Raw genomic sequence first — 14,156 nt, 5'->3', positions numbered from 1 at the left:
TATTACAATATGGTTGCTCAGCAGAGGATGAAATCAAAGCAGCAGACAATGATAGGAGCCAGCTTCCTATCGTGCCTCACACTAAATTTTTACCCAGTCCTCCTCCTAAACTTGCATCCTCTGCTCCAGATTCAAACCCAAGCAAAGGTGCACTCTGATTTAAGGTACAAATTGAGAAGTGCCCAAAGTCACCCGACTTGTGAATACATGGGTGTTCACCACTCAACAAGAGCACACAAAGGCTGAGCAGAGCACCGAGTGCATCAGTGGCTCACCTTACAACAGAAGCTACTACAGATCCAGCTGCGCAGCCCTCACCCGCTGCACCAGGCTGTGGTGACAAACCACCACTGGACAATCGCCTGAGTGAGGCGCTGAAGCTGGCCAGACGAGCCCTGAGGCAGAAGCAGTCCAAATGTGGACAAGTCAGTCATTTGGAGAGTAGTGGAGGATCTGGTGGGGGGGGGGCGCGGATAGCAAGGAGAACTGGAAAAACACTAGCAATATATTGCAGAACACAGATGGACATACTGTGCAGCAAGCACCAGTGGTCTCAAGGAAACTGAGCCAAAAACCTGTTGACACCCCAGAAGAATTAGACCCAGATGCGGCTGTAAATTCAGGGTCAGCGCCTTGGCCTACTTCTTGCAGCACGCCCGCAGCAGAGGACAACATGGAGCCAGATGGACATCCATCAGATGTAGCTACTTCCCTGTATATTCTAGAGAAATGTCCAGAACATCAGATGATACCGGAAGCAGAGCCGGTGAATTTGTCACGGAGTCAATAGAAGGGAGGTCTGCTTACCCTTGGAACTCTCGTTAACTGTGACCATATTCCCAACAACAGGGATGAAATCCCAACTCCTGAAGCAGCACACGGTTGTTCTCATCTTAAGGACATAGCTCACAAGATCCCCCCACCCCCCCCCCCAACTCGACTCTTCTGCTGAGATTCTCCTGTTGCTTAGCAGAGACACCATCTGTGCAGAGCATCACAATGCAGGATACTCTTCCTATCCAAAGTTACCCTCCTGAACTCTGTCCCTTTCTTGACTATGATGGGTTACAGTGAGTTGGAGGGCGTATTAAGAAGGCACAACTCACTTCAGAGATACTTTACCCAATCGCCAATCTGAGTGAGTACCATGCCAGAGGTCTGCTCATCAGATATTAGCATGAGCAAGTATGTCACTAAGGGCAACATTTTCAAACCAAGAATAGTAAAAGACTGTGCAGTAAGACTGTTTCCAAGACTGGTCTCTGACTGTCCGTTCTTTTGCCAAAGACATAATGAAATTATCATTTGGCTTTTAGTTTCAGTAGTCAAGTTTGACATGGTGGATGTCAGGTAGGGAGTGTCCTACCTTTAGAGGCGCTGTTTGTTCTGTGTGCAGTTTGTTTTGTACAAACATCACTTCCTGCTCATAAGCAAAACCCACAAAATGCTGGAGAACTCAGTGGATCAGGCAGCATCTGTGGAAAAGAGTTAACAGTGGACATTTCAGGCTGAGATCCTTCCTCAGGTCTGAGAAGGAAGGGAGGAGGTGCCTGAATAAAAGGGTTGGGGGAGGGGAACGAGGCTAACTAGAAGGTGATAGCTGAAGCCAGGTGGGTGGGAAAGGGCAAGGGCTGGAGAAGAAAAAATCTGATAGGAGAGCAGAGAGGACAATAGGAAAAATGGGAAGGAGGAAGGGACCCCGGGGAAGTAAAAGGGAAGTCCCGCTTGTGGCCTGTTCTTAAACAGCTTTTTACATCTTTTCCTACATGGGTTAATTTGGATTTTGACTTGAAGCACACACGGTAGAAAGACATCCATCTCCATCCACTCTTTATTTGCCCTTGAAACAGCAATACCTTTTCAAAAAGTTTTCTCATTTAAAAACCTTGAAGAAAGCTTCCGACTCAGGTAATTTTTGAGAAGATGTTTAACTCCCTGCGTATCTTTATACACGGTACACTGTGAGGGCAGTAGAGCAGAAATCAGCACTGATTAGTCTTTATTGGGTAAAACAGGAAAGGTTTTTGTCATAAAGTGTAGCCAAAGGGTACTTGCAGTGTTTCCTGCTCTGGGTCACATACTGGCCCAAGGGTTGCTTATGTGTCACCCTGCGCCATCCTCTGACTCTCTGGTTCAGGATGGTTTGGTGATGATATTTAGATAAAAATAGATTTTATTGATTTTGTAAACTTAACTTAATCTTGAATATTTTTAGTATTTAAAAGTTTTAACTTTTATTCGCAGTTTAAAAAATATTTATATACTGTAATCTTAATTTTGAATTTTGTTAAATATCAGAAACAAAAAATCTATTGCATGGATTTTTAAATTAATTTATTGGATGTAGCTGACTCTGGCAAGGCCAGGATTTATTAACTATGCATAATTGCCTGAAATGAGGTTGTAGTTAAGAGCCAACCACATTGAGGAAGGGAAAGGGAACGTCGACTAAGACCATGAGAGGCTTGCGTCGGGCATTTTCATGCCTTACAAGGCGCAAATTGGAAGTCTGTGGGGGGGCGCCACTCCTCGCACAGACTAGAGCAATGTGTGGTTGAGTGCCTTGCTCAAGGACACAAACACGCTGCCACAGCTGAGGTTCGAACTGGCAACTTTCAGATCACTAGATGAATGCCTTAACCACTTGGCCACGTGCCCAACACAGTTGGTAGATCTTCAGTTGCCTAAAGCCCCTGGCTCTTCAATTCCAGATTTGTTTATTTGTGCGATTTCCCCAGTTCCATTGTTGACATTCAGACTCCTGTCTTTGGATCAGTAGTCCAGGCCTCTAGATGCTAGTGTAGTAACTTCTCTCTTCCCTATCCACAGCTTTGCCTTTTTGCCCCCATTTTTTGTCTTCTGTGAAAGGAACTAGGATGTTTGAGGCTTGGCTAGAGAGGAAGGATGAAGTGTTGGGATTCACCAAAATACTGCTTAATGCAACACACATTTTTTTCCCAGGATGAAGGGATTACTCTGACCAACTCTACACATCTGGGCTACATACTGTATGTGCAGCCCGACATCTGGCTAAATCCAGTTTAATTTGGTCCATTAATTACAATTAAATCACTGTAAAAAAAGTGAAATAAGGACTGGAATATACAGGTACGAAGGAGTATTGTGAAAGGCAAAGATTAAAACACGTTATTCTAAAATCTGCAACATTTTTGATTTCTTCTGAGGGAAGTGTATTAATAATCTTTCTAAGTTAGGGAAGTTATTCAGCAATAATGCTGACACAGCTTCATTAAAAATTTGATAATCAACCAATGATTTTTATGGGCTTGTAATGTATTTATAAGTGGATAGATAGGTTCCAGACACATTGCATCAGCATAGATCATCTCTAATAGTAACTCTGGGATTTTCAAGTTTGAGTACGTTTAAGCTTCAGTCACAAATTGCATTCAGTTTTGTCCAGTAACAATCAGTGCTATAAATATGGAAAATTGCTTTGCCTTCATTTTATTACAAGAATCAGGCAGCTTTGACATTTCACCACAGAAAAGGAACCTCTCATTCCTCAAACTGAGCTGCAGCAAAGTGGTGCGGTTGTCCATGACTTGCATTCAATTTGTTTTCACTTTTATTTTTATAAATGCTATATATTGTTAAAAATAATAATGTACAAAAATTGGATTTGGATGTTGGTTATATCAATATAATTTTTCTTGAATTGATTGTAATTGACGTTTTTCACTGTAGTTTATAGTGTTCAAGCATCAAAGATTTTTGTCTCAAAGATGATTGATGTTGACGGTACAGAAATATCATGGATCTTATTTTTATTTAAACATTGTGTGTTCTCAGATCTTAGAGTTATTTCTTGTTCTTGATTTGTAAATATTTTAGACATCCCACCGTAAACAAAGCCAAATATTTTTCCAAGACTTGATGTTAAGAGAAGATAAATTGGAAAATGGCATATGTTTGTGTGCCCTTTGGTTGAGCAACATACGACCACTGTGATTGAAAGTTACATAAACATTGCATAACATTTCCAGGAATATGTCTAGTTTTACTAAAAAATAATTCAGAAGTGTGATGGGAAGCTCAGGAAAATGTGTAATTTGAGATTGGATGAACCAAACGCAGGCCTTGTATTACTCTTGATTAAGGTGGTATGTTTATGGATATACCTCGTGCTTTGGACTATTTCACTTTGGGGTTGATGGAGTTTTCTGTCACAAAGCCAATTTTGGCTCAGAATATTAGGTGTCTGTTTTTGTAGATAAAAGAATGCTCCCTGACATTTATAGTTTTTCATTTAATAAAGTACCCACGATAGTTAGAATGACCATTTTCTAGTAACCTGGAGAGTGGAAGAGTAGATCCTAAGACGTGGTGTGGGAAGTACGTACTTCTCCACCTGAATCATAAGCTATGATTCTGTTCCTCGTAATTGAACTGATGCATGGTGAAACAAGTAAAGCTGTCCGAATGACTGGAATTCCAAGCAAATAATTTGTCTTTTAGTTTAGTTTATCTGCCAATAACCAGTCAGTAATCGAGTGCCCACTTTAGACTGACCATATACTCATTCCATTTTTATTCTCCCCGCATCTTTTCCATGTGCATTGTGAGAGTATTGGAGGTCAAATGATGTTACATCTGACTTAACACTCCACATAGCAATCAGCATTAAATCTGGAGTTTGAGCTGAGTCATGCTATCTCAAAGGGCAGAATAAGTATTGTACCTAGCTCCTCGGTTTTGTACCATTGTGATCCCATTCATTTGAATGGAGTTGCAGACTTAGATTAAAATGAAAAATGTATTGAACAGGAACTGGTCCTTTGGCCCAAGATGTCTGTGCCAAGCATGATGCCAGATTAAACTATTTCCCTCCATTCCCGGCGTGCCCACATGCATATCTAAAACCCAATGAATTTTGTTAGTATATCCGGTTCCACCGCCTTGCTTGGCAGTGCATCCCAGACACCTGCCATTCTCTGTGTTTTTAAGTAGACAATAGACAATAGGTGCAGGAGTAGGCCATTGAGCCCTTTGAGCCAGCACCACCATTCACTGTGATCATGGCTGATCATCCACAATCAGTACCCTTTTCCTACCTTCTCCCCATATCCCTTCACTCCGCTATCATTAAGAGCTCTGTCTAACTCTTTCTTGAAAGAATCCAGAAAATTGGCTTCCACTGCCTTCTGGGGCAGAGCATTCCACAGAACCACAACCCTCTGTGTGAAAAAGTTTTTCCTCAACTCCGTTCTAAATTGTCTACCCCTTATTCGTAAACTGTGGCCTCTGGTTCTGGACTACCCCAACATCGGGAACATGTTTCCTGCCTCTAGCGTGTCCAATCCCTTAATAATCTTTTATGTTTCAATCAGATCCCCTCTCATCCTTCTAAATTCCAGTCTATACAAGCTTAGTCACTCCAATCTTTCAACATATGACAGTCCCGCCATCCCGGGAATTAACCTCGTGAACCTACACTGCACTCCCTCAATAGCTAGAATGTCCTTCCTCAAATTTGGAGACCAAAACTGTACACAATATTCCAGCTGTGGTCTCACCAGGGCCCTGTACAACTGCAGAAGGATCTATTTGCTCCTATACTCAACTCCCCTTGTTATGAAGGCCAACATGCCATTAGCTTTCTTTACTGCCTGCTGTACCTGCATGCTTACTTTCAGTGACTGATGAACAAGGACACCTAGATCTCATTGTACTTCCCCTTTTCCTAACTTGACACCATTCAGATAGTAATCTGCCTTCCTGTTCTTGCCACCAAAGTGGGTAACCTCACATTTATCCACATTAAACTGCATCTGCCATGCATCTGCCCACTCACCCAACCTGTCCAAGTCACCCTGCATTCTCATAACATCCTCCTCACATTTCACACATTTTCACATTTCAAATAAAAGCTTACTCTGCACATCCCCTTTAAACTTCCCCCCACCTCTCTCATGTTAAGACTATGCCCTCTAAAATATGATATTTCTACCTTGTGAAAATTATTCTGGTTGTTTACCATATCTATGCTTCTCAGAACGTCATTAACTTTTATCAGATGTTCCCTCAGTCTCTGACTCTTCGGAGGAAATAAATCAAGTTTGCCCAAGCTCTCTTTATAGTTCATAGCCTCTAATCTAGGCAGCATCCTTCTAAACCTCTTGGTGCCCTTACCAGAGCCTTCTCATTCCCCGGTAATGGGGTGATCATTACTGTATGCAGTACTCCAATGTGGTTTGTACAACTATAACTTGACTTTCTGACTCCTGTTAGCGATGAAGGCAAGCATGTCATATACTGTTTCATAGCCACTCTATCTATTTGCATTGCCACTTCCAGGTAGATATGAACTTGGACCCCAAGATCTCTCTGTACATCAATTCTATGAGAGACCCTTCACTTAGCTGTATACTTGTCCCTTACATTTCATCTCCCAAGATGCAATATATCACACTTGTCTGGTTTAAATTCCATCTGTCATGTTTCTGCCTGTAACTGTAACTGATCTACATTATACCCTGTTGTATCTTTTGCCCTTCACTGTCCACAACTCTGCCAATTTTTGTGTCACCGATAAACTTGCTAATCGACCTATCTACGCTTTGTCCTAACAGAGGTCTCAGCACTCTTTCCTGTGGAACTCCGCTGGTCACAGACCTCCAGGCAGAATAACAACGTTCCACTACTACCCTCTGTTTTCAATGGATATACCAATTTTACTTTTTAGTTTCACTTTTATTTTGAGATATAGTGGCCTCATGGCCCTCTGAGTCATGTTACCCCAGCAACCCCGAACAACCCTGATTTGACACTCACCTAATCACGGGACAAACTACAATGATCATTTAACACAAGCCCAGCTATTTCCTCTCTTTGTCTCTGATGGCAGCCTTAGATAAATCCTATCAAGACCCAGTTTTATCGACCTTAATGCTTTTCAGGAGACCTAACCATCCCCTTGCTCTCAAAATGCCTAGCATATTAGAATACTCCAGACTCATCTCACTATCCTCCATTTTTGGAAGATATTGGTGTAATGTACACCTTTGTACTGATGCAAAGTACTTAGTTAGTACCTCGCTGGCTTCCTCTGACTCCAAGCATAAATCCCCTCTTTTATACTTGAGTGGTCCTTTCATATGCTTGGTTATCTTTTTGTTATTGTTGATTGTAAAAACATGTCTTGGGATTCTCTTTAATCTTTCTTGCCAAGGGCATATAATGTCTCCTTTTGGCCCTCCTTGCTTGAGTTGTTTCTAGCTTTCTTTATATTCCTCAAATACAGGCATGTTTTTATTTAATATTAATGTTTTAATTAATTTAAGCCCCTTAACTGTACACTTAATTCAATTTTCAAAAAATACTTCTATTATTTGAATTCTTTTAAACTTTTCCTTGAAATCTCAATTATTGTTAAACACAAAAACTCTGCTAGTTACTTCAGATTAGGGATCGAGATTTTTCCAGAAACAGTAAGTACAGATGGGTTTATTTGACCACTGTTCTTAGAAGATATTAAACATGATTGAAGTTGCAAAAGAGATGGCAGATTTTGAAATTAGATGTGGGCACTTACTAGCCCTTGCTGAATGTTGTCCAAGGCTTCAGCATTAGCATGGACTATGACATTATTTAATGGATAACAAATGGAACTGAATATCGTGCAATAAATGGCAAATATCCTCCCTGATTTTGATGAAGGGAAGGTTATTAATGGAAGAGAGTGCATATTGAGATTGTGAGCAAGTGGCACCATTCTGAGGATCTCCTTTTGTTGTGTCTTTGGTTGAGATTTGCAATGCTTCAGTTCCCTTTTTTTTCCCCAAGTCCTTTAATAAAGGGAGAATTTTGCCATTTCCTCCTTTACTCTTTGATCCAGGTCTGTTTCTTCTTCCATTTTACTGCTGGAATATAATTGGAAAAATCAGCAAATCTCTTCTGCTGGCTTGACTCAACATGTGTGCTTCGACTTGCCTAAGGAAGTAATGATTCTCAAAATGAACAGGAACCAGATTTTGTAGAGCATTGAAAGGTGGTAGAAAAAAGTGAATATGTTTATGGTGACATTGTTTTCCTGACCTTTTACACTTATCTGTTAAATATGTCACTGCTAAATTAACACCTCGATTCACTCACTGCAGCTATTGTGTGAAAAATGGAAAATAATTTCATTGAAACTTTTAATTTTTAATGTACTAAATACTTTATTACTTTACAAGCAGTAAAATGTTCAACAACAAAAATAGAATCATATTTGAAAGTATTTAGGTTTTACTCCATGAAGTATTCTAAAGCTTTATCCACTATTTTGGACAATTTATTTTTCTTTTGCACTGCTTATTTGTTTTGTAACTTACTGTAATGTTTATGTCTTGCACTGTACTCCTGTTGCAAAGCAACAAATTTCATGATATATATATCAGTAAAAATAAACCTGATTCTAATTCTGAAAATTGGTCTCACTTCATACATTACTTTTTTCTTTTATTCATCTTGCAGCGCATTTCTGAGACCAAAGCTGGGAAAACAGTATGAAGCCTCCTGTGTGGTATGCAAACTTATTTAAACACGCGTTCTTTGATTATTAAGTTCTGATATTAAATGAGACACAAATTGAAGTGAAAACTTGTCAGCTTTATGACACAAAAACATGACATTGATACCAAGATTACTACTGAGTTCAGTTGTCATCTTCCATATTTGGGATACACTCCAGGACCTTACAACAATTTTGCCACAGTTCCATAGACTCTGTATTGTATCCTGAGTTAAGGTAGATGCAAAAAAAAATTAAGATCTCCTCAACTTTCTTGGCTCCATAGATGACCACATTAATCTGTAAGAGGACCAATTTTGTCCCTTACTGTCCTTTTGCTCTTAATATTTCTGTAGAAACCCTTGGGATCCTCTTTTACCTTGTTTGCCAGAGCAACATCATGTCTTCTTTTAGCCCTTCTGTCTTGAGTGTTCCCTTGCATTTCTTATACTCCTCAAGAGCCTCATTTGATGCTAACTGCCTATACCTGATATAAACATCCTTTTTCTTTATCAGGACTTCAATATCCCTCAATAACCAAGATTCCATAAACCTAGCTTTTTATTATAACAGGAATACACAGATTCTGTACTCTCAATAATTCCCTTGTGAAAGCTTCTCGCTTACTAAGCATTGGCAAACAAAATTGGCTCAGTGATAGGAAGTAAGAATGCAGAGGTCATAGGGTGAAAGTCTCACTGAAAGTCTGTAACCACTACAGTCCTACAGAGACTGGTTTGTTGTTTGTCATATATAAATGGCAGGTGGGATTCAATCTGGATAATTGTGAGGTAATACATTTAAGATAGCAATTACTAACAGGATGTATATAATAAATAGCAGAGACCTCAATAATGTGGATGTACAGAGGAATCTGGGGGTGCAAGTTCAGAGCTTTCTGAAAGTAGCAACACAGACAAAGATGACAGTGAAGCAGGCATTTGGCAAGCTTGCCTTCATAGGCTGAGACATTGAGTATAAGATTTGGGATGTCCTACTACAACAGTATAAAATACTGATTTGTCTGTACTCGGAGTATTGTGTACAGTGCTGGTTGCCACACTAGAAGAAAGATGTGGTAATATTAGAAAGCCTGCAGAAGAAACTGAGGACTCCATTGCTTGGAATGAAGTGCTTTACTTATCACAAGAGATTAGATTGGCAGGGTTTATTCTCACTGTACGTGGGAGGCAGAGGAGTGGCCTTATAGATGGGATAAGATTTTTTTTCCCCAGGGCATGTAGAACTAAATGGCACAGGTTTAAGGTAAGGGAGAGAAATTTGAAGGAGATGTGGGAAGCAGGTTTTTTCACACAGGGGGCTGTGGTTGTTTTAGATGAGCAGCTGGAGGATGTGATAAATGCAGATAAAGTTACAGTGTAAAAATTATGTTTGGATAGGCAGTTGATGGGAAACATGTAGAGGGACATGGACCTTGTTTTATCTTTGATTCCCGTTGAGCAGTGTGAGTGGTGAAATTTGGCCATGGAGAGCATGGCTGTTGTGTTTCTTATTGAGCAGAAGTACATCACTCATAATGACAAAACATGAATTAGAAATAAATTAGTGTCCATTTTGGTAGAGTCTTTCGCCTACTCTCCTCTCCTCCCGGCATTCGGTTCCATTGGTTTGAATGTTTTAGTCCACTTTAGTACTAGCAATGAAAGGCAAATTTCCTGGTGTCCCTTGTGTACGGTAAGAACAGAAAAATTATAATCTACTTGTTTAGACTAGTAGATTATAATGTGGGAAAGGTAGTTTTGGAGTCTATTAATCTTGAGTCATCGTCCTAGCTTATCAAAGAGTACATGTGAACATGTGAAGTTGAATGGCCCCATTTTTGTGTGGTGCATTGGTGGTCAGCAAAGACTTTGGTATTGGTTATTAATGTCTCATGTAACAAGATAAGGTAAGAGTAATTTTGTTCAGATTCAATAGAACATGGAGATCAAGATACTGAATTTTATGGAATAGGCCTAACGCAACAAAGGTTATTAGATATTTTTGGGTCGAAGCTGTGGGGAGGTCTTTTACATGGTAAAGATTCCAGGGATTGGGAGAACATCTGGGTCAGTAGTGAGAATCGAATGGATAGTGCCATTTGGAGATCATTGGTCATCACAAGGTCAGAGTTGAGTTTATAGTCATAAGCACAAGGATAAGTATGGACAAATGCAATGTAAGAAAACTAGCTTGCAGCAGCTTCACAAGCACATACCATTAGAAAGTTGGCATTCATAAGAACAACATAAGTTAGACGTAAATTATTTAAGAAAGTACACAGAACACAAAAAAATCAAAAGTCCATTGTGTGAAAAGTGGTCATCATGAGGAAGTGATTAGGGTTACTAAAAGATCAAAGGGTGAAATTCTCCACAAGGAGGGCTGGACAGATATCAGAGGGAAGATTGACTAAAGAAGTTGTGATGGCTGGCACAAGAAAGATGATGATAGATGTATTAGCCTCTTAAAAGCCCTTGTATTTCAAATTTTAATCTCTGAATATAGTTTACATAACAAATTCCTAACCTCAGCATTGTGATGTGAGCATAGAAAAAAATAATAGGTTTACTTGTGAGAAGGATGCATTGATTTATTCTAACTATGCTTTGTTGGTTTCTAGTCTTTTGAGCGTGTGCTGGTGGAAAGTAAGTTGCATGGTCTCTCACCTGCACTCTCGGAAGCCATCCAGAGCATTACACGTTGGGAACTGATACAGGCTGCCCTTCCACATGTGCTCCACTGCACTGCCACACTACTGTCAAACCGGAATAAACTTGGTGAGCTCCTTTGCATTCATCACTGACTATTCATTTTTCTAACTTTCAATATATTTTGGATATTTAATATTTAAAATCAGATTATTTTTCATATATATGCAGTACAGTGTGTGTGCCTTTGAGAGCTTACTGAGTTTTTCCAAACCAGAAGCCCATGATTGATCAGGAGATTTGCAGTCTGTTGCAGCTAGATCTGTGGCTTTCAAGTCAGGAGATTCAGAATTCCACAGAAGTCCAGGTACGGCCTACGGGAGTGTAAAGGCAATTCTGTATGAAGTTACAGACACCTTCGAATGCACACCACCTGTGGCAGGGTTTACATGTTATTATGTCCTATAAGACGAACCCTAACAACATAAATGGCAGTGAAGCTTCACTCCCTGATGAGCTCTATTTTTTTATATACAAGCTTTGAAAGGGAAAATAATGCTTATAGAACATAGATAGAAACATAGAAAACCTATAGCACAATACAGGCCCTTCAGCCCACAATGCTGTGCCAAACATGTAAATTACTTTAGAAATTACCTAGGATTACTCAGAGCCCTCTATTTTTCTAAGTTTCATGTACCTATCCAAGAGTCTCTTAAAATACCCTATTGTATCAGCCTCCACCACCATCACTGGTAGCCCATTCCACGTACTCACCACTGTCTGCGTAAAAATCTTACCCCTGACAATTTATACCTGTGCAAATTCCCACAACATCTGACAGCCCTGTGATCTCTGTCTCTGAGGCCGATGTCAGAACGTCCTTGAAGAAGATGAACACTCAGAAGGCGTCAGGCCCCAACAGTGTGTCTAGTTACCGAAAGCAGGTGCTGACCAGCTGGCTGGAGTGTTCAATGACACCTTCAGCCTCTCACTACTGAGGTTCCACCTTAGAAGGGCATCAATCTTACTGTGCTCAAAAAGAGCAGGGGGTGAGCTTCCACAACAACTATTGATCGCTAGTACTCATATGTACAATAATGAAGTGCTTTGAGAGGTCCATCATAGCTGGAATGAACTCCTGCCTGAGCAAGGCCGTAGACCTGCTGCAATTGTGTGTATCACCACAGCAGCTCCACATGGACAATCTCACTGGTTCTTCATCCTGCACCTAGACAATAGTAAGATCTAGATAACAACAAGTAATACAGTATGTCAGGCTGCTGTTAATCAAATCAGTTATAAGTCAGTGTTTCAAGCCATCATCTCCTCAGTACTAATCACACAGCTTTTAAACCTGAGCTTCTATACCTCCCTCTGCAATTGGATTCAGGGCTTCCTCATATGGAGACCACATTCAGTATAAACATCTCCCCCTTGCTGACTATCAGCACAGGCACACCTCAAGGAAGTGTGCTTAGCCCTCTGCTCTACTCCCTACACATATTACTGTATGACTAAGCAGCTTAAAACCCTATGGATAAATTGACAGGTGATACCACAGTTGTTGGTAAAATCTCAGATGGCAATGAGGAGGCATACAAGAGTGAGATAGCGGGGCTGGTTGAGTGGTGTGACAAGAAGAACCTCACACTCAGCTTCAGCAAGACTAAGGAATTCTTTGTGGGCTTCAGGAAGAGGAAGTTGGGAGAACATGCTCTGGTCCTCACTGAGGAATCAAAGGTGGAAAGAGTAAGCAACTTTAAGTTCCTATATTGTCAACATCTCCAAGGATCTGTCTTTGGCCCAATACTTTGATGCTCAATAGCAGCTCTACTATATTAGAGTTTGAGGAGATTGGCTTGTCGCAAATTTCTGCAAGTGTACATTGAATAGCATTCTGAGTGGTTCCGTCACAGTGTAGTGTGGGGGCTACAATGTACAGGATCGCTAGAGGCTTCTCGGGTTGTCGTCTCACCTGGCTCCATCGTGAGCACGACCCTCCCCACCATCGAGGACATTTTGAAGATGTGGTGCCTCAAGAAGGTGGCATCCATCATTAAGGATCCCCACTGTTTGTGGGAAGTGCCCGTTTCTCATTTCTACTATCAGGGAGGAAATACAGCAGGCTGAAGACCCACACTCAACCATTCAGTAGCAGCTCTTTCTCCTCTATCATCAGATTTCTGAACAGTCCATGAACTCCTCAATGTTGACTAATTTTTGCGCTATTTATTTACTTTGTAATTTACAGTAATTTTAGTCTGTGCTGCCAATTGCACGTTTCATTTCATACAGCACAGTGAAAACCTGATTCTGATCACCTAGCATCTATAGCTCAATTTGTACTAACAATATTTGGCAGTATTTGTATGAAGATCCTCAGAAACACAATAAAAGAGGTCAGTAAATACTGATTTTTTTGGTGGAATAAATAAAGCCATGTAGGCCATGCCAGTGGTGGTATTCATAGACATGTAGCCATCTTGAAGGGTCATCTCTGTGGTAACTTAGATACCCTTTCACTGTAGCCAGACAGAACAAAGTAGGAATTACTATGCTTTCACAGAACATTTGGCAGGGAGACTGTTGGTAGATATTTTGAGTACTCCATTTTAGCTAATAAAGTGTTAAATACATAATTTCAAATTCCTCTACAATTGTTTTTTAATTTTCATACGGCTGTTTTTAAAAAGTTGTAGTCAGAGTTGAAGTGTATTTTGAAAGGACAGAAACAATTAGAAACAATGCTAGTTGAGCTTCAGTTCATCAAGTATTGATTCAAGATCGTTTAATGTCATCTCCAGTACACAAGTGTAAAGGGCAAAGAAATAATTGTTACCCTAGATCCGATGCAGTACAAAACACAAGAAGATAAAGAACACAATAATAATTAAAAACCTACAATAAACATATGAATTTATAAATACAGGGGTGTCTGTACATAAGGTGACTTTCAGGAAGTGATGGAGTAGTGGAATGCGGATGGG

The 14,156-nt window shown here is 40.2% G+C and overlaps 1 protein-coding gene across 1 annotated transcript in view; it reads left to right on the top strand.

Moving 5' to 3' along the window:
- LOC140198605 (protein unc-80 homolog) overlaps positions 1-14,156 on the top strand; it is a 227,770-nt gene that overhangs the window by 2,796 nt on the left and 210,818 nt on the right. The window contains 2 exon segments of the mRNA XM_072259605.1: positions 8,479-8,527; positions 11,139-11,295. Of these exon segments, the coding sequence (XP_072115706.1) occupies positions 8,479-8,527; positions 11,139-11,295 (206 nt within the window).

Source organism: Mobula birostris, chromosome 6 (genome assembly GCF_030028105.1).
Source record: "Mobula birostris isolate sMobBir1 chromosome 6, sMobBir1.hap1, whole genome shotgun sequence".
Taxonomy (NCBI): domain Eukaryota; kingdom Metazoa; phylum Chordata; class Chondrichthyes; order Myliobatiformes; family Myliobatidae; genus Mobula; species Mobula birostris.
The sequence above is the reverse complement of the archived record's forward strand: the minus strand, read 5'-3'. Positions and strand labels throughout refer to the sequence as shown.